This window comes from Camelus bactrianus, chromosome 20 (genome assembly GCF_048773025.1).
Source record: "Camelus bactrianus isolate YW-2024 breed Bactrian camel chromosome 20, ASM4877302v1, whole genome shotgun sequence".
Taxonomy (NCBI): domain Eukaryota; kingdom Metazoa; phylum Chordata; class Mammalia; order Artiodactyla; family Camelidae; genus Camelus; species Camelus bactrianus.
Window position 1 is genome coordinate 19997242 of NC_133558.1, and position 20677 is coordinate 20017918.

A 20677-nucleotide genomic window follows, 5' to 3' on the forward strand; every position below is an offset into this window, starting at 1 on the left:
AGATGACCATTTTACCAATTTCTCATGTATCCTTCCTGAGAAAAACTTAGACAGATGTTGTTACTGTTGCTCCATCAGGGAGTACTGAAAAGAAACAGAGAGTAGAAGAAAATGTTTCTTTTCAGTTTTCCAGGGTGTTGTCACCAAGGGGCTGGAGAGAGGGGTCACATTGGGGAGACAGAAACCTCAAGAGTTGGCACAAGGCTCCTGAACTCTCTTCTCCTTCAATCCCTGTCCCATCCCTGACCTTGACACCTGTGCAACCCAGGGCTGCTCAGAAGCTACTTCTTTCCCCCATTGCTACCCAGCCTTCAGGTCAGCCATCTCTGACCAATTTGTATAGCCCAGGCCCTTTGAGGCAGCTCAGTCAAAATCTGACAGCAGTGTGGGGGCGCCCCCGTGTGGCCACAGGGCTGAGGACAGGCAATCCAGCTGTCCGTCCTCCTGCTCAGCAGGACTTCCCCAGGGCCTCTCGGGGCTCCTAGAACCAGAACAGGGCTTTGAACACAAGCTCCTCCCCAGACAAAAAGCCATGTGAGGACACAGTGAGAAGGCAGCCATCTACAAGCCAAAAAGAGAACCCTCACCAGAAACCAAATTTCCAGGCAGTTTGATCTTGGACTTCTTTCCAGAACTGTGATAACAGTAATTTCTCTTGTTTAAGCCACCCAGCCTGTGTTACTCAGTATGGCCACCTGAACTGACTAAGACAACCTCCAAAACCCAACACTGTTAACCTCCCCTCTTCCAGCCTCACACCCAGCTTTAAGGAATCTGTCACAGCATTTATTCATTCATTTACACACATTTAGTGAGTGCTTCTGTGTCAGCACTTAAGTCTCATTCAAAGGCAAGGGAAATTATGCATACATAAGAAGTAGAAGGGGAGGGGTGATAAGAAAGATGGCTTGCTGCTTCTTGGAAAATAGGAAAAAGACCACAAAGTTTCAGTTCCTAAGAAAATTGTCACCTGTTTGCTGTTACTTTATTCTAGGACTGATGATCATTTAATCAAAACACAAAATACTTGCTCCTGATGCTTACCATCTGACAGGAAAGACAATAAATAAAGATCGTAATAGTGGTAAATTATATGGTATGTGTTCCTGTTATCCCAAAACAACTGTTTTATTCCTTCTCATTCTGTGGGTTGATGGGGCTCAGTGGGCAGCTCTTCTGCTCCGTGTGACTGGGCTAGGGCTGCGGTCATCTGGAGGCCCTACTGGTTCAGAACTTTCCAGAGGGCGCCCTCAATGGGCTGCAGGTGGTGCTGGTTGTCGGCTGGGAGCTCACTAGGGCTGTTAAGCCAGTGGCCTACATCGCCCTCTACCTGCTTCTCCCTGTGGCTGGGCTGCTCTCAGCTTAGTACCTGGGTTCCAGGAGGGTGTTTCAACTGGACAAGTCAGAAAGCACAAGGCAACTTATGTAGGAACCTCAGAAGTCATGCACTGTCACCTTTCTCATGTTTAGCCATCAAAGCCAGTAATCAATTCAAAAAGAGGGGAACTAGGCCCCACCTCTAGATAGGGGATGGTGAGGTCACACTGCAAAAGAGCATGTTGGGAGGGGGTGCTATTGAGGTCATCTTTGGAAAAAGATAATTTCACGCTATGAGAAAATGATATGAGATGTAGAGAAAAAATAATGAATGCAAAGTCAACAATCAATGCAAGGTGATGGAAGAGGTGGCACTTTAAAAGAGAGTCAGGTTGGGCCTTGTGGAGGTGATGGCTGAGTAGACTTGAAGCAGGTGAGGAACTGAGCTGCGCAGATATTTGAAGAAAGAGCACTGCGGGATCACTCTCTGCACCCACCTAGATCTCTGCATGGGGCAGGCACTAAAAATGCAGTGGGACTGGAGGTGGGCACACTTATGGACAGATTTCTGGCAGAGAGGTGTGGGGTCCTGGGTGTCTCTTTCCTGCTCTGTTCTTTAGAAGTCCTGGGGCTGGGGAAGGGAGAAGGCACTGCTGTGTGGAAGCTGAGGTGGGGCCCCACCCTCGCTCTCCCGGCTGTCTCTCTCCTGCATCCAGTGTTCCTGCCCAGGGTTGCTGTAATTCACAAGGAGGACCCTGAGGCGATCACACTCCGAGAGGCTGAGGCCGAGCCTTAGACTCCTCCCCTGCCAACAGCATGCTGAGCTGACTGTGGACTCGGGACTCAGGGGGGCCTGACTTGGGGGTGACAAGGCATACCAGAGCTGGATAGCTGTAGGGGTCCTCCCCAAAGAGGAACTCCCTCAGTGTGACCTGGGGTGAGGTGTTGTCAGAGGACAGGGGTGAGGGTGGGGTGAATCTCGTCCAGACCCTGCCAAGGCTCTCAGCACCTGTTCCCAAGGGCCTTCCCTTCCCTTCTACATGGAGATGCTGAGAATGTCCTCAGTCACTGATCACTCATATCTCACCCTCATTTGGAAGTCCTTCTGGCTCTAACCTCCTTCATTCCTGCTGCACCTTCTCCCACAGCCCAGGGCTCTGTCCTCTCTTCTCCTCCTCTGCCCTCCAGTGGTAAAAATGGCCCCCTTCCCACTGAGGAGTGGGCTCTAGGTAAGATACTGGGCTCTAGCTGAGGTTGGAGGAGAGAAAAAGCAAGGGGCTGGAGAGAGAGGATGGGCACAGACAGAGCAGAAATCAAAGGGTTTGGGGAGGTGATGAAGAAAGATGATTCCACATCATTATTTCTCTCATAGTCCAAGAGACCAGCCTTCACCCTAGCCCAGGGACAGGGAAAGAGCAGCAGGAATGGAGAAAGACTCTACACAAAAGCAAAATATAACTGAATCCTCCCTCTGCTGTCTTTTCCTCTTGCCTATTCTTCAATTTTGTAAGTGGAATTTGTTAATAAACATGAAAATTTTCTTTTAGGAAAATCTCCAAACATCAGAGAATTAAATTATAAATATTTAAGGCCAACAGGTTAAAAAAACAGAAGCTTTAAGGAGTGAAGTCGTGGATGGAGAACTGGCCATTATGTTGGGTAGCACAGGCTGCACTGAACAAGCTCTAATGTGGTGCTGAAGTGGGAGCCGCTTACATGCCTGCATGCATTTGGGCAGCTCTTGGAAACTCTGGGTCCTCTTTAGAAAAGTGAAATGAGCACCCAGTGTCCAGATCCTGGTCTCTAAATACCATTCTCCAATAAAAGGAATCAAGGATCCTTAGAAAGGAAGTGCAGCTCTCCCAAAATGGGCCATGTCAGAGGGACACAGGAGCCCTGAAAGAGCTCCCTATGAACAAAGTTGGAACAATGTGAGCAGCAAAATAACAATACTATCGGATTATAACCCAAAACATAAAATAAATATTGAGTTCATACTGAAATATATAAATGATTGAAAAAAAATTTTAAGGTGGGGAGAAAAGACGAATCTTACAGAAGAATACTAAGTAATACATGAAGAGAATCCCCCTTCCAGGAGGAGCTTAATTTTCCTCCCCTTGACTGTGGACTGGACTTGGCGACTCATTTCCAAGAATGGAATATGGAAAGGGAAAAATTACTACTAATTGTAACAGCGGAGAACTTGGCAGACATAACCTGAATCAGGTGATAAAGGCCACACACCCCTTGACGTGAAGTGCTGAGAAGGGCACTTTACCTCTACAGTAGTCTTCCTTAAAGCCCATAATCCCAATTTGATTATCTGAAAATATCAGATAAACCCAAACTGAGTGACATTCTCCAAATGATCTGTCCATTACTCTTCAAATTTTTCAAGGTCATGAAAACAGGTAAAGACTAAGAAACTCAAGAGATCAGAGGAGACTAAGGAGACATGATAACTTACTGCATTAAGGTACCATGGATTGGATCCTGAAACAGAAAAAGGACATTAGGGGAAAAACTGATGAAATCCAAATAAAGTCTATAGCCTAGCTAATAGCATTGTACCAATTTTAATTTCTTAGTTTCTTAGTCTTAACGTGGTTTTGTTAGATGCTAACATTAAGGGAAGCTGGGTAACGAGAATGCTGTGTTCTAGGTTTACGACCCTTCTGTAAATCTAATGTTATTCAAAAAATAATTTTAAAAAGTAAGCAGCAGGCCCAGATAAATTCACTGGTAAATTATACCAGTGCTTTACACCATCTCTTCCAGAAGATAGATGCAGAAGGACCACTTTCTAACTCATTCTGTGAGGCCAGTTTACCCTCATACTAAACCAGACAATAACATTACAGGAAAAGAAACTATAGACCAATATCTCTCATGAACATAGATGCAAAAATCCACAACAAAATATTAGCAAACCAAATCTACAATGTATAAAAAGAACTATATACCACAACCAAATGGGATTTATCGCAGGTATGCAAGGCTAGTTCAACATTTGAAAATCAACTAATGTAATCTACCACCTCAAGAGGCTCAAAAAGGAAAAATCATATGATCATATCAATAGATGCAGAAAAAATATTTGACAGAAACCAATTTTCATTATAAAAATTCTAAGTGAACTAGGAATAGAAGGGAATTTCCTAAACTTGATAAAGAACATCTACAAAAACCCCACAGCTAACATTATACTTAACAGTAAGCAACTAGAAGTTTTCCTGCTAAGATCAGGAACAAGGCAAGGATGTCCCCTCTCACCACTTCATTTCAACATCATATTAGAAGTCCTAGTTAATGTAATAAGACTTTAAAAAGGAAATAAAAGGTATACAGATTGGGAAGGAAGAAATAAAACTGTCTTTGTTGGCAGATGACATGATTGTGTATGTAGAAAATCCAAAGAATCAACAACAACAACAAAAAACTCCTGGAACCATCAACTAACAGTTAATCAAGACTGCATGATACAAGCCCTTCTATACAAAAGTCAATCGCTTTCCTGTACACCAGCAATAAACAACTGGAAGCTGAAATTAAAAACACAATATCATTTACATTAGCACCCCACAAAATGAAATACTTATGTATAAATCTAACAAAATATGTACAAGATCTATATGAGGAAAAAAATTTAAACTCTGATGAAAGAAATCAAAGAAGTAAGTTGAGAGATATTCCATGTTCATGGATAGAAGACTCAAAATTATCAAGATGTCAGTTCTTCCCAGTTTGGTCAATAGACTCAGCATAATTTCAATCAAAATCCTAGCAGGTTACTTTGTGGATACAGACATACTTCACTTTATTGCATTTTGCTTTTTTGCACTTTGCAGATTCTGGCATTTTTTACAAATTGAAGGTTTGTGACAACCCTCCACTGAGCAAGTCTATCAGCACCATTTTCCCAAAAGCATTATTTTAAAATTAAGGTATGTACATTGTTTTTTAGTTTTTATTTTTTAAATCTTTTGGGGGGGAGGTAATTAGATTGATTATTTATATATTTATGTATTTATTTTTTAATGGAGATACTGGGGATTGAAACCAGGACCTTATGCATGCTAAGCATGCACTCTAACTAAGCTATACCTTACTCCCTTGTACATTTTTTTTCTAGACAGACTGCTATTATACACTTAATAAACTACAGTATAGTGTAAATATAACGTTTCTATACACTGGGAAACCAAAAAATTCATGTGACTTGCTTTATTGCAGTGATCTGGAACCAAACGCATATCTCCAAGGTAAGTCTGTACTGATAAACTGATCCTAAAGTTTATATGGAGAGGCAAAAGAGCCAAAATAGCTATCACACCATAAGAGAACAAAGTCAGTGGACACTTGAAGACAGTGTCTGAGTTCAAGACTTCCTATAAAGCTACAGTAATCAAGGCAGTGTGGTATTGGTGAAAGAGTACACAAGTAGATCAACGAAACAGAATAGAGAACCCAGAAATAGAACATACAAATGTTTCTGGAACAACTGAACATCCACATGCAAAAAAAACGTGAAATGAGAAAGCGCTCTTCAAAAGTTATCATGAAGGTCACCTGTGACAGGAACAAAAAGTGGCCAACAGGGTCTCTGACAGTCAGTAAGCTCTCACATTAATGTAATGGGTGGACTTCAATATATCTAGGAAACCAGCTCCACAAGAGTTTCACATGAAGGCTATGATTCATGTCGGTCACCCTAGTCCTGCCAATCTGCAGGGTAGGATGCAATATTAAAGGGCGGCATCGGTACACTGGCCTCAGGGAGCTCGACAGCCCCTTGACCTTGTGGTTGATGCTTCCCATAATCGTCTGCTTGTCCCTGGCTGAAGACAGGCAACTCCTGCAGAGGCCAGGCCAGAGCCCTCATTTGATTAAGGCTCTACTAGACATAAACAAAGCCTTTTCATATAAACGGGGGGGGGGGGGAGACTACTAAACACTCAGAAGTAACAAAAAAATATACACAGTAACGTAAATCTAGGTTTAAACATTTATCTATCTTCATTCCTTCATTTCCATGATTGTGAGATCCCAGCTTACCCAACAGATTTGAACTAACCCAAATACTAGCCTTTTCTTTAGTTCTCACAGACGAACAAAGCCAAATCCACAGATTCTTATGGCTTAGAATGACCTACTGTAAATTATTGGGTGTTAGTTCATTTTGTAACTCATAACCTAAAATAGAAGTTCAGATGGTTGAAATGTCCAGTTTTCAGGAAGGACATTTTGTTACTAGTGCATCATTTTGATTGCCCTATAGAAGTTTCATTTATTTTCTTAATAGCTGCTAATCTTGCCTTTAATTTATAAACGAGGTTAGTTTTGCTTCAGTGTTACCGTGGGTTGTTTAACCTTATACTAGATAGTTTCCCATATCTGTAGCAACAGTAGTTTGGGCCTCTTATGTCCCAATAATTAAGCCTTAAAGCTGTGAATACATTGCAATTCAAAAATGAACCATGCATAACCCTATCACTTAAGAAACGAGAGAGCTTCTCTCCTCCAAAATTTTACAGGGATTCTTGGTTCTTCTTTCACTGAAAAGTGGGAACCTGCTAGCCAATGGGGAACTTGAGGTCTTTGACCTCATCTAAAGGTGTTTCAGTCCCCCAAGGTTAAAAACCACTGACCTCCGGGAAGGTCTCCCTCCCTGGTTCCCGGACCCCCACACCATGACAGAGGCTATCTTCCCTCTGAATTCAGTGTGATGTCCCAGATAGTGAGCTGGCCAGAAGCTGTCCACTCTCCAGCAATCTTGCTTTCTGAAGCATGTTTTTCTGAGGACCTGCCTTTTCCCAGGTGACAAAAGCTGGAACCATCTACTCCCTATGAGCCACCTCTGCCCACAGGGCTGTGGCTGTGCCCTCCAGCCACAACAGGACATTTCAGGACACACTGCAGAAAGTCCAATATATATACACAAGGTTCACACACAATGGGTGAACTGGGCTTTTGTTCTAGTGCATCGTTGATGGGAGGGCTAACTAGTTCAACAAAGCTTGAAACCTGTACCAGTGTCCCAGTGTACGGTGTCCAGACTTACCAGAGAAGGTAACCCCGTACAACGTGCAATGTACAACAGGGGCAAGAAAAAAAGCTCCCTCTGGGACAGCAAGAACAGGAAAGGGAAATAAAGGGAGAATCAGTCAATACTTGAGTCAAGACAAGTATGAGCTTTCAAGTCAGAGAGACCTGGTCATGAATCCTCCAGGATTTTCCACCAACCAGCTGTAGAGTCTTGAGCACATCTGGTCCAGGGCGGGCTCTGAGTGATATTTGCCGAATCAGTGAGTGCTGAATGAAACTGAGCATTTCATTTGCTAACCAGTAGTGTAATTCCTACCTTGCAGAATTGAGAGGAATGAGAACACATTCTAAGAAAAAAGACATTAGACATGCAGTAGGCTAGGCACCAGAATTCTAAGGTACTGCCTACCCTGGCAGGAACATTTTCACAACAGGGAACATGAGTTCCTGGACTCTGGGGCCAGGTTAGGAGGTGGGTAGGTGCAGCAGAGCAGGGCAGGGGCAGGGGCAGGGCCAGGCACTGAAGCAAGGCTACAGCCCGGAGGAAACCAGTTCCCGGTGGCTGTAGGGTGGCTCAGACAGTTCCCTGCCTCACCCGCCATGGTCTTCCCTCTGCCCTGGCTCTCCGGACATTGCTGCCGCCTCCTCCTCCTGCCATCCTGGCCCTCTGCACTCCAGGGCTCCTGGAGGCGCTGCTCCCAAGATCCCAAGGCAAGTACAGAAGAGACCAGCTCTACAGGCAGTGGGAAGATGTCACCCCCCAGGGTAAGTGGACCAAGAGTGAGGCTGGAGGGCAAATTTGTACTGGAGGGGTACAGGGAATCACCTCCATCTCATCCCGTAACAAAGGCCAGCTGAAAGCAGACACTACCCTTAACCCAGGTGCTTGTTGCCTAGTCCCAACCCAGTTTCCCGGAACTTTCCCTGTCCCCAGACCACTCCAGACCTCAGGGGACCCTCTACTGCACCCTTCCCTCCTCACAACCCACGAAGTCCTTGAACAGGAATTTCCCCTAACAGTTAATTATTTCTTTGGGGTGGGTTGGGACAGCCAGTCCTCCCCTTCCCATAACCCCACATGCTGCACAGGGAGTCCAGTCATAGCCCATGGGCTGCAATCTCTAATTGCTCTCCCATCCGGCCCCAGGCCGATGCCTAAGACAGGAAGTTAACCTTGGCTCTGCAGTACAGGACCTTAAAACTAATGAGGTTGAAAAACTGGAAAGATGCATAATTCCTTTCAGTGAGCCTCAGCCTCCTGCCCTGGCTGATGCTCCCTCCCTAATGCCCCCTCTCCCAGGACCCCCGGCCTCATCCCACAGCTGAGCTGGCCCAGGCTGAGGAGTTGCTGGAACAGCAGTTGGAGCTATACCAGGCCCTGCTGGAAGGTCAAGAGGGGGCCTGGGAAGCCCAGGGCCTGGTGCTCAAGACCCAGAAGCTGAAAGAGCAGATGAGACACAGGGAGAGCCCAGGAGGAGACACCTAAGCTTTCCACCAGTTTGCACTTAACCCTCCAACACTGGGAATACTGCATACCACTCTCCCCAGCCCTTCAATCAGGAACACCCCAGCCTCTCCCAGCCACTAAGAAAATGGAATCCTCCACAAAGGGCCAGAATATGGAAAGCAGTGAGGAATCATGGCCTCTGCAGTCTTTTCAGTCACATCCCCCAGTTTGACACCTCCCACTGACCTTGGCCCCACAGCAGGGCACAGTCCCTACAGGAATTTACTCTGGATTATGCCCTAAAATCTCACCCCAAATCCAATAAAGGGACGGAGCGCTTACAGATACCACAGACACATATGTTTTTTAGTTTTGTTAAAAAAAAGTTGACAAATCAGTAAGTGGGGGGATTAGGAGTGGTGGTGATGCAAAAGAGGGAAGCCATGGGGTGGGGGTTGGGGTTGTCAGGGGCAGGTGGCAGTAGTGTCTCCTTCATCCCCATGCCTGGTGTCATCTCCTGAAAAGGGATGGACTGTCACATTCCAGAATGGGTGGGTGAATTCTCTACCGCGTCTGTTCAACTGAAGAAAAAACATGGCAATTAGAATAAGGCATGAAAAGGAAAAAGCAAGGTTGGCAGAAGCACCCACCCCTCCCCAACACATGCAGATGTTTGTATAGTGTGTAGGTCAGAGAATAGATTTGGGAGTTAAGAAAGAGAAATCATTTGATGAGAAGAGACCTCATATAGAAGTCTTTAAATTAAACATCCCAACAGGGCATCAAGATGGATGGGGTGGGGGTGGGGGGAAGGCAATGGATGATGAATTTGTCAAGTGTCCACTATGCACCAGGGGCTTTAAGTAAAGACCCACTAAGTAACAAGGAGAATCTAAAGAGCTGGGGGAGCCAGTTTCATGAGATCAATACTCACTGTAGGAGGAGATGTCTATCTCATCAGGCAGCTCACTAATATTGACTTCAAAGCGATCCTGCACATCATTGAGGATCTTGGCATCATTCTCATCTGACACAAATGTAATGGCCAAGCCCTTGGTGCCAAACCGGCCAGCTCTGGCCACCTGGAAGGAGACAGGTAACATCTGTACACCCCCGAAGAATGAAGACAATCAAAAGGGGAACGAAGATGTAAGGGATGAAAAGATAATAGAAACCAAGGAGACGGGAGAGGATACTCGGATGCCCTCCTGGGTGTGGGGCTTACCCGATGCAGGTAGGTGTCGGAATCTTCAGGCATGTCGTAGTTGAAGGCAATGTTCACCCGCTCGATGTCCATGCCTCGGCCAAACAGGTTGGTGGCCACAAGAATTCGTCGTTGAAAATCTTTAAACTGCTGATACCGAGAAAGCCTTTGTGAGAAAGAAAGTAAAAATAAAATAAAATAAAATAAAAATGTTGAGTTTCCCTTCTCACAAGGGTCTCTCTTACTCTCAAGGACACAAAACATCTTCCCCATCTCTGACTCACCTCTCCTCCTGGGGCATCCCACGGTGGATGGCAATGGCTGGGAAGTTCTGCTCCACCAGAAGCTGGGCCAGGGCGATGCAACGCTGCACAGACTTCACAAATATCACCACCTGTGTGTGTGTGTGTGTGTGTGTATGAGATTGGTGGATGTGGGTCCATGTGGGTGTGTAAGAGATTATATGCAAGAGTTTTCAGAAATTATACTCTTCTGAAAGAATTCCTTAGTCCCCATCACGTCTCCTCTTCTGCTCTAAGTATAATATAGCCTTTCATAGCCTTTCCCTCTTGGCTCTAATTTTTCCTGAGCAGACAAGACATGCTACAGAGAAGGTAACGAAAACAGTAACCAAAATTACCAGACATATTAGGAGACAAAAGAAGCCACCTCATGAGAGAGTGTAAAAATTAGAACTAAGGTCTGGAAAGACCAACTTTCTCACTCACCAAAACATCAAATGTAAGGACTACCCTAACTCTAGAAAGTAGCTTTTAATGCAAACAAATCACACAACAGGTAAAGTGACGGAACACTTCTCCCTCAGCAAGCAGTACAAGAAACAAATTTAAGAACCCAACAGGCCTAATATATCTTGGGACTTTTACCAACTTATTAAAACTGTTCAAGGATTTTCTTACTTGAAATTAATTTTGTTGAGACTCTGTCTGTGCCAGCCTTCGAACAGAAAAGCAGTTCCCACCTTGCTCCTGCTCAGCCCCACAAAAGACACTTTTTTCTCACTTAACAGAATTTCATTTAAGAGGATTGTTCCACCTTTCTTTTACACAACATACATGGTTTCCTCAATGAAAGGGTATATAATACACGTTTCTGCTCATCTTCCCTACTGGACCCTGAACAACTGACCTGGTTGAATTCAAGGACATCCAGAAGGTCAAAGAGTTTCCGGTTCTTCTCGTTGTCCTTCAGTTTCACGTAGTACTGCTGCAACCCATGCAGCGTCAGCTTCGTCTCATCATCCACGAAGATCTCCATTGGCTGGGGGGGAGGGGGGAGGCAGGGGGTGGGGAACGGGAGGAGGGCAGAGTGGGGGGGTTAAACCTGGGGGGGGTGGAGGAAGCTGATCTCCAATACACCCCATGGGGGGATGGGGAGAAGAGAGAAGATTGAAAACCCAACCCCACCCCCAAAAATACCCACATTTTAATGTGGCCTTTCCCACGTTAGATCTAATTTCCTTCCTATCAGTTGAGTTTTAAGACTGCCCAACTGAAAATTGTCATGGGAAAGAACTTTGCAGGGAGGAAAAGGCATATTGCAACCATCCAATGGCAAAATGCCATTACCTCAAATGGAGGCGGTGGAAGAAAGAAAACAATGGGAGATGATTCTCAAAGTGAGAACATAATCCAAACACCTGAGAAATGACAGGAAACAGTGACTCGAGGTCAGAATAACTCCGTCAGAGCTGGTTATAATATGGGGGAGGGGACAAGGACTGCTCCATTTGAGTATCCTCTCAACTAGGAGAAACATATCCCTATTGGGAAGTGGATGTCTTTAAGATCAGAATGCTTCAATGGACATTTCAAGTCAAAATGCCATGAAAAGACAGGCAAAAATTATTCAAGATGAGCAACTTGCCCTCAGACTAAAAGGGAAGTTTTAGATGAAACTGATCTCTCAACTAAGAATCAAACCATCTACAGTATTACATGGAAGGTATCAATAACTGGCGCTAAGAAGCAAATTCAGAGCAGCAGTTATTCACTCATCCTAAAACAGACACACCCCTGCCACACACACACACACAACCCTTGAAGGGAAGGAAAGCAGCATTAAAAAAAGATGGAAATTGGCAACTCAACTCCAAAGCCCAACTTCCCTAGCACTCTTCACTAACTTGGGGATGTATTTAACATGAAGACCCAGGGTCTAAGATTTCAGAAAAGAATGTATGTGTCATGGGAGAAAACCAGAAGCCCAACCCTAGGAGGCAGACTAGCAAAGGTAGGCTTTCCAAAGAGAAGTTTCATGGCCTCCTTCAACATCTGAGTCCCAAGCATAGCTACAGATAAAGAGTTATCTTCCCTCGGGAAGGAGCAGAGCAGGGAGGGAAAGAACACGCTCCACTGCTTATACAACTGGCCCCACTTAGCCCCAGACCCTAACACCCACCTGGTTACATCCAAGTGGAGCTCCTCACTTTACCTTTCCCATATCCCTCTGAGTATTAAAAAAGTGTATGAAAGAAGAAAAAAAAAAAAATCTACCACCCCATTCAGAACACCCCTCCCCCCAACACAAATGAAGGGAAACGGGGAGCACGGCACGCCTTGGGTTCAGGAAAAAAACCGGGAACGGAAAAAGAGGCTGGTTTTGGTCCTCGGCTTCCTGGTCAGGTTCCCCGCGGCCTCCGCTGCCGCCATCCACCGCTGGTGCCGTCTGCATTCCCCCGCCGTGCCACGGTGCTTCTCTGCCGCCGGCTCACATCAACTGAGGTTCCGGATGGGTGCGAGGAGGTACGGGTAGGAAGGAGCAGGGACTCGGGGATTGAGGTGCCAAAGGCCCCCACCCCTGGAGGTGGGGAGGGAGCGGATTCATTTGTGCTGTTTGCTCTTCTTTTGGACATGCCCTGCCATCTGTCTGTCCCTCTCTTGCTCTCCTGCCACCGGGAGGTTATGAGTTTGGGGGAGCAGAAGGCTCCAGTTGTATGCTTGATGCCACCTTGAGGATGCGTGGCTGTAGGGGGTATGTAGGAGACGATGGGTGGGTGGTAGGGCAGAAAATCCTGCCCTCCCCCAAAAAGGGAGAAGAGGTTCAAAAATGCTGTGATTGAAAAAAAAAAAAGTCGAACACTACCCGCTCTCATGTTAACCCGACCAAGTCTTCCGGAGTTTCCCTGGCGCCCGCGCAGACCCTAACACTAACTGTCTCTGCCTCTGTGTGTCTCTTCAAGGCTTCATCACTCCCAAATGGGCACGTGCCCCCTTCTTGGCGCTTGAAGGACAAGGGAGTCTGGAGGAAGAGGGCGCGGAGGGGGAGGAGGCAGCGGGCGGGGAGTGGAGGGAGAGAAGGTAGAAGGGTATTTACGTCTTGCATGAACTTGCGGCAGACTGGACGAATCTCTTTGCTCAAGGTAGCACTGAACATCATGACCTGCTTCTCATGGGGGGTCATGCGAAAAATTTCCTGGACATCCCGACGCATGTCTGAGAAGAGGAAAAAAAATTACTATAGGAGAAGAAAAGCATATACTATAAACAAAGACCAAAAGGCTTCCCAATGAGGTAGAACTGCTAGAAATGGGTAAGCAAGTCTCATGTCAAGGAAAGATTTGCCTCAGGTCTCTCTCTACTCTATTTTCTCCAACCACCATGAAGTCATATCCATAATAACAACACAGTGGAAAGAACAATGAATCTAGGGCCAGATTCCAGCTCTGTGTTTTTTAACCATACAAACTATCAAATGAAACCCCAAAGCCCACAACTATGAAATGGAGATAAAGTCCACTGCAGCTCACAAAGATAAGTTCTCTGAAAAATGCTTCACAAGGCCCTTCTTACTCCTCTCTCCCAGAGCCCCAGCTGTCTACAAATATGGCGCACCTATTACATTCCAGCTGTCTACAAATATGGCGCACCTATTACATTCCAGCTGTCAGAGTCCATTCCGTACTTCCTCTGGATCACACTGTCCTATTCAGTCAGGGAAACATGACATCTCTACCTGCAGCCCACCTTATAGCTTGCCATCTAGAATAGCCAAAGATCATCTGGAATCACTTATCCCTGGGGCTATGTCCATCCCTACTCCCTCATTCACCAAATTTGAGTTCCTATAAAAATCTTTCTTAACCCTACTTAGCACACCAGAATACCACACCAAACCAACTCCCACACTATCTGTATTAATCCTAGAACTTAAGTCTAGAGATCTATTCAGCTATAAATTCTGACAACATGTGCTAAGCTGAGGATGTCAGGAGTAGACTGTCTCCTCTTCTAGTTTAATTTTCTCCCCTATGACACCCACTACAGGAATTTATAAAGAAAAGAACGGATGTGTGACTGATGTCCAAGATCAGCAAAGTTTCTCCTCTCAAAGATAAACATCTGTCACAGAAGGGAAGAACACCCTTCCCCTTGATCACCAAGGCTGCTTAAAAAGCCTAACAAAGACTGACCAGGGAAGCCAGAGCCATCAGTCATGGGTGATAGATTAAGGGTCGTCCTGGCACTGAAGTGCTCCAGTAGCAAATAAACATCATTTGGCTCCAAAAGGCAACTCCCAGATCACTAGCCCAGTCTCAGCACTGCTACTTACCGAGCTGTTCAAGCATCTTATCACATTCATCCAAGATAAAGTGTTTAATGTGTTTGAGGTTGAGGCTCTTATTTCGAGCCAGGGCTAGGATGCGGCCAGGGGTCCCCACGACGATATGCGGGCAGTTCTTCTTCAGTACCTCTTCATCCTTCTTGATAGACAGACCACCAAAAAACACTGCGACCTGCCAACCCAGAGAAAAAGAGCATCTCACAAGGAAGAATTCAACCTCCCCAACATTCCCATCCTTTCAGTTTGCTCTAAACCAATTTTTAGAATATTTCAGACTAAAGGGAATGTAAGTCTAGTCTAAAATTATCATACTCTTCAAACATTGAAGCTAAGAAACAAAAGTGACTTCTCCTGTTATATGGCTGATCAGGACAGTCAAGACTAGCATCTACTTCTTCTGACTTAATCTAACAATATTCCTCCCCAAGACTCTTAAGGGTAGGCGTCATTGTGAAAATTGGGGGGGGGGGTGCACGTTGCAGTGTGATGGGGGAGCTAGGGGCAGGGAGATAGCTTAGCCTGCACAAGGTCCTGGGTTCAATCCCCAGTACCTCCTTTTGAAAAAAGAGAGAGAACAGCAAAAAATCGCGAGAGTGTCAAGTACCACAAAAAACTCATGGACATCAAGTGTTTCTAACCAACTCCAGAGTTTTAAACTCCTTTACATAAATCCTAGGAAATTACTGATTCAGGCTAAACATACCACGCCACGTTAAAATCATTAGGGGAATAGTTGCTGAGGATCTGGGCTTTAATACAGTATTAAAAAGCATCAAAAACTGCTTTCTAGTTCAAGGGGGGTTAAGATCAATCAAGGGTTCAGACCGTCATGACCCTAACTCTAGGCTAAGTCTAAAACCACTAATTGTGGGACAAGCAGTTATGCAACAAAACAAGAGGTACGCGGCATCATTTATGAAGAATTCTCGCCAAAAATGTTTAACCTGAATGAGTTAAGCTTTCAAATATAAATCTCAGTTCACAAGAAATACTAGGAAGGAAGAACAAGTTAAAACACAAGGGAATAACCAGACAAACCCAGAGACAGGACATTCTGTAGAACTAGCCCAACCACTTCAACAAATCACTGAAGCATAATTTTGAGCAAAATAAAGAAAACTTAAAGATGATGTCATGATAATTTTTATTTGATCTTGACACCAAGAACATCCTCTTTTGAGTCCACAAGGGTGATGAGTTAGACCTACAGAGGAAGTGTAATCCTAGCTCTCTAATGAGCTCAACAATAAATTTTTCCAGTCTTAACAGTGGAAACTGGTTCCTGGTTATTAACTTTTAGAATCAACCTACAATCAAGACTGCTTGCAGGGGGGAGGGTATAGCTCAGTGGTAGAGTGTGTGCTTAGCATGCACAAGGTCCTGGGTTCAATCCCCAGTAACTCCAGAAAAAAAAATATTAAATAAACCTAATTAACCCCCCAAAAGACTGCTTGCTAAAAGGACAGAAAGTAAATGCTAATGAAATTGACAACATGAGAATACAGGCACATATATACAGCATCCAGACTATTTAGAGAATTTCAATTAATACAGTTTTCAAATTCTGAGAGAAAGAACAGTGTAAACAAGCTAAATAATTTTGTGAAAAAAGTAAAAAAGGCCTGTAAGTTGACAAACTGAGAAAACAGTGCCGAATACTTGGTTTCACAAAACTATCAGAACTTAAAAAAAAAAAAAAAAAAAAAAAAAAACAAAAAGGTTAACTAGCAGTACTCTGTGAAGTACAATTAGATGGAAGAATACAAATCTTTTCATTATAAGGCCCTATGGCTTATTTAAGCATTTTTATCATGCACAGGAACTACCATTACTACATTAAAGCTACTACTCAAATGTTCCTAGTCTTAAATATAAAGTAATAATCAATTGAGGAGAAAATTCTAAAAATCCGAACAGAAATACAGTTTTTTCCCCCCAGAAGAGCAGAAGTTATATACATGGGTGCTTCTCTAACTCTAATTACCTGAAAATCTTAGAATACATACTCAGTAGGTCTGTGGTGGGACCCATGAAATCTTCATTTCCAGTAGGCTGCCAAATGACACTGAAACTACGGGTCTGGGAACCACACTTTGACTATCTAGGTTATACAATGCACAGGCGTATTTATACAATGTGTTAGAAACCAGCGCAAACTAAAGCTTCTCCAAAATTAAGAATGTAACAAAGGTCTCTGAAATTATAATGCATATGCAAATGAGCCCTAAAACATAAATCTCTTATACGCTAAAGTTGCAAGATACATGTAACTGAGATTTGTGTACGGGTATTTAACACCTGTGGGACATGAAGACCGCTGATCTAACAAGTCTCCAATGCCTCCAACTCCCCACACCCTCACTCTCCCAGAATATTCCCCCGGCTCACCTTGACATTGGGCATGTATTTAGAGAAGCGCTCATACTCCTTGCTGATCTGGAAAGCCAACTCCCGAGTATGACACATCACCAGTACAGACACCTGGGGGGAAGGGGAAGAGTAGATGGAGACACACATATACTGTATCCCTTCACCAGCTGTGCCACAAAAACACACCTGGCAGATCACAAGTGACTACAATTCTGAGATCTAGATTATTAACCCCATGTGCCCCGTAGCTGTCAATCAAGGATGATAAACTTCATCTTAGCAACAAGCCCTCATGGCTCTGAATGCACCACATAGCTGAGACAAAAACATCCTTCCCGAACATTACTAACCAAAATCCCTTCCCCAACACTCTCCCCAAGTGTACCTGCCCAGTAACTGGCTCCAGTTGTTGCAGTGTGGCCAGCACAAACACTGCTGTCTTTCCCATGCCTGACTTGGCCTGGCATAGGACATCCATTCCCAGGATGGCCTGAGGGATGCATTCATGCTGAACTAGAAGCAGGGGGAAAAAAAGTTGAATTAGACTTCACTCTACCACCTTTTCCACCATGCCAAACCCATTTCTCATCACTCAGTTCTTAAGTGGTTCTTGTCAATTTCCAGATCTTTTCTACCTCTCTGCTTCCTCAAAGTGATCTCCAAATCAAACCTCCCCAGTTCCTTCTAGCTTTAGCCTCCTCCAGCTCCACATCCCTAGTCCTGCTAACCCTCTTGCACCTATCAACTGCTCACCCTAGGTGCTCCTGTCCGAATGTTCCTTAATCTAGAACAATCCATGACTTCTGAATGCCTGTCACAGGCCATTTCTCCTACTTAGGTTGTCGGGCTTTGGGTCACATAACCCTGCAACTTTGGACAAAATGAAGGACTTCGATCCTGATCTAGAAACCAGCCATCTTTGGACCTTCCATAAACGTTTCCAGAGACAAGAGTTGGCCAGCTCCAACCAGCTCCTCTCTAACAATTTTAAATTAAAAGTCAAAGTGACAAAAATCAAAAACAAGCAGACAAGGAGAAAGGCAGACTTTAAGCTGCTTTTAGATTAGTACTTACTCACTCTCATGAATGAAAAACCTACCTATATAAACCTCTTCAATTGCTAAAACAGTTTTTGGTAGTTATTTCCTCGTCTATCCTAAATATAATCTGCATCACCTGAGGAACCACAACCGTATCTGTTTCTTGTATCCTTAAAGAGCAGTGCCTAACTCTGTCCAACAGAAAATTTACCTTCTGATGGATGCTCAAAGCCACAGTCAACAATGGCCCGGAGCAACTCTGGCTTGAGCAGGAAGTCACGAAAGCCAGAGCTGTGAATGGAGACGTAGGAGCCCTTGACATCCTTCTTGGCAGGGGCCTCAGCCCCATCTCCCCCAGCTGCTGTTTCCACCTCATCGTCTTCATAGTCTAAGAGCTCATTGTCCACATCGTTCTCTGCCATAACTGAGCCGGCAGGGGGAGAAGGGGAGGGGTCTTTGGATAGGTTTACGCAGAATAAGCGAAAACAAGGGAGGAAGGAGAGTGGGGGCTTGAGGAACAGCAGAAAAAAATAAACACAATAGTTTCTGACAGAAGAGCTGGGGAAAAAAAACAGGGAGAAGACTCATCAGTCATGAGCTGGGCCTTCACAGCCTTTTCTATACCCACACTCTTCCTGCTCTCCCTAAACTATGAAACATTTATTTACCTGGAAAGAAAAGTAACAAAGGAACAAAACATAATAGCAAAAGGCAAACATAATACAGGTAATAGAGAAAGTGGCCCCAAGGGAGGTAGTTAGGACACAGGTTCTCAAGGAGACAGGATAGGAGAAGCAGAAAAAGCTAAGTTGTAAGGGCAAGACCAGCTTATACATAGTCTTGGTCTGTGACGGTAGTGAGGGGAAAAAAACCCGTGAAAAACAAAACATGACTAATGACTGAAGAGAGCGGAGAATGAAGGCGGAAATGACCAAAAAAAAAAAAAAAAATCCTCAATGGACGACCTTGGTGCTTTCCCTACAATCTCAAAGCGTCAACCTCTAACATAGCAGCCATCAGTCAAGGGTGATAGATTCAAGTCGTCATTGCGCAAAGCGCTTATCTTTCAAAATGAAAACATCATGTGGCTGCCATCCACCTCTCCCACCCAGCACTCCAGCCTCTCAGTCCTCACTAACCTCCTTCTGATGCTTAAGAAATCCTTAATTAATGGGGGGGGGGGGGCAGAGAAATGGCCCGGCCAGAAAAAACTCCTTCATACGATGAGTAAAAAGGTAATAATTGAGAAAGATGTATTCTCGTTCCAGCTAACAGAACCTTTACCAAGTGGTCTCACAGCACCGTTGGGCTACTCCTCAGGGACGACTCCTTTCCGAAAAACACAATGACACCACTCGTCAACATTTGGACAGCGCTCCAAATAATGGTGGACAAGTAGAGTCCAACTAGGCCCAGAAGCCAACTACTTCCACCGCGGGCCGAGGGCTCAGAGAAAAGCGGGAAGGTGAGAAGAGCCCCGCCTTCCCCCAAAGCCCAGGATCAGAGAACGCCTAACACCTCCTATCACGGTCGCTGGGGCCTCTGATAAATTAGGAGTCCACTGGAGGAGCGAAGAGCAAAGGAAACACAATGGCGGCGAAGCCACCATCTTGGATTGACCCCCTAGATTTCCTACCTCCCCCTGAAAATTATTGCTCCCGAAAGAGATGCAAACGATGGATGTAATGACCCAATCAGACCCCAGCGACCAGACCAGAGCCTATACTGTGGTTATCAGGAGCCCATGAGACAGGATGGCCGCAGAGGAACGCAGATGGACGTGGATGGTACGGAAGGCCAAGGCTTACCTGGGCAAGGCGAAGACGTATGGCGGCGGCAACAGAGACGAAGGAGGGAATCTGCCTTCACTTCCGGTTCCCGGCTTCCCTCTACCCAGGTCTCCCGCCTTCTGGGCTGCGAGAGCGCAGACGCAAGGGACCGGAAGAAGGACCTTCCACTGTTCTATAGTTCCGCACGCTCCCTGGTTGTCTTTAGAGATGCCTGTGTGAAAAAAAAATTTTTAAGCCACTTCTAAGTGCTCCGCTACTGCCAGTAACAAAAGCATAAAGGAGACTAGCATCTTCTCAGATGGTTATTTTTTTCTTCTTGTCCTACTCTTTTCCACGCCCTTCTCCTCTTTATTTAGGTTCTTGCCACGCAGGTCTTCTCTCTGGGCACCCCTCCGGGGGGCACGAGGACCCAAGGTGGCGGGACTGAGAGTTCCCACGGGGTCCTTGGCCCGGTAGTCAAGGTGACCTGGGGGCGTTGGAGCGGGAGCTAGGGGACTGCAGGCTCCAGGTGAGAGAAGCGAGTGCTCACGGTCCTACCTCTACCCTTTCCCTAGCCGTAGGGCAGGCGGGCGGCATTTACCCAAAATAAAGTGGGCCGATGTAGCTGATGCCTTAAGGTCCCTGAAGTTCGTGGACTTGGACTGCGAATCAGAAAGGTGTTCTGAAGCCACCGTATGGGGGACGGGGTCTAGATTCTGCCCCAAGTGTTAAAGATAAATGGTAGGGCTGGAGGGTTATGTAACATTTTATAAATATTGTTAATTTGACCAGAATGTACTTAGCCCCGCCCCCAGTAGCTCCTTTGTTCAGCCTGGATTTTTCTTGAATAAAACATTTGATGTGTCCCTCCCCAACCCCCGCCTTTATATGCTACAGA

The 20677-nt window shown here is 45.2% G+C and overlaps 2 protein-coding genes and 2 non-coding genes across 5 annotated transcripts; 1 reads left to right on the plus strand and 3 right to left on the minus strand.

The window, feature by feature from the left end:
• The first annotated feature begins 7622 nt into the window (after positions 1-7622).
• On the plus strand, positions 7623-9057 carry MCCD1 (mitochondrial coiled-coil domain 1). The gene is made up of 2 exons (XM_010961601.3): positions 7623-8130; positions 8666-9057. The coding sequence occupies exons 1-2, from the start codon at positions 7966-7968 to the stop codon at positions 8849-8851; spliced, it is 351 nt and encodes a 116-aa protein (XP_010959903.1). The 5' UTR covers positions 7623-7965; the 3' UTR covers positions 8852-9057.
• Positions 9058-9172: 115 nt separating this feature from the next.
• Positions 9173-19968, minus strand: DDX39B (DExD-box helicase 39B). 2 transcript variants are annotated; one of them, XM_010961539.3, is made up of 11 exons: positions 19819-19967; positions 18222-18568; positions 17356-17483; positions 16989-17081; positions 14589-14772; positions 13353-13471; positions 11166-11297; positions 10301-10410; positions 10038-10182; positions 9747-9894; positions 9173-9393 (listed from the first exon to the last, which is right to left on the minus strand). In XM_010961539.3, exons 2-11 carry the CDS (start codon positions 18430-18432, stop codon positions 9377-9379), a joined length of 1287 nt encoding a protein of 428 aa, XP_010959841.1. In that variant the 5' UTR covers positions 18433-18568; positions 19819-19967; the 3' UTR covers positions 9173-9376. The 2 variants fall into 2 exon arrangements, 1 of the variants encoding a protein (XP_010959841.1); XR_012501046.1 differs by lacking the exon at positions 9173-9393 and having other exon boundaries at positions 9752-9894; positions 10038-10163; positions 19819-19968.
• Positions 14461-14537, minus strand: LOC123618707 (small nucleolar RNA SNORD83). The gene has a single exon (XR_006727162.1). It is a non-coding gene; the product is annotated as a small nucleolar RNA SNORD83 (small nucleolar RNA).
• LOC123618706 (small nucleolar RNA SNORD83) lies at positions 19022-19099 on the minus strand. The gene has a single exon (XR_006727161.1). It is a non-coding gene; the product is annotated as a small nucleolar RNA SNORD83 (small nucleolar RNA).
• Positions 19969-20677: the final 709 nt, after the last annotated feature.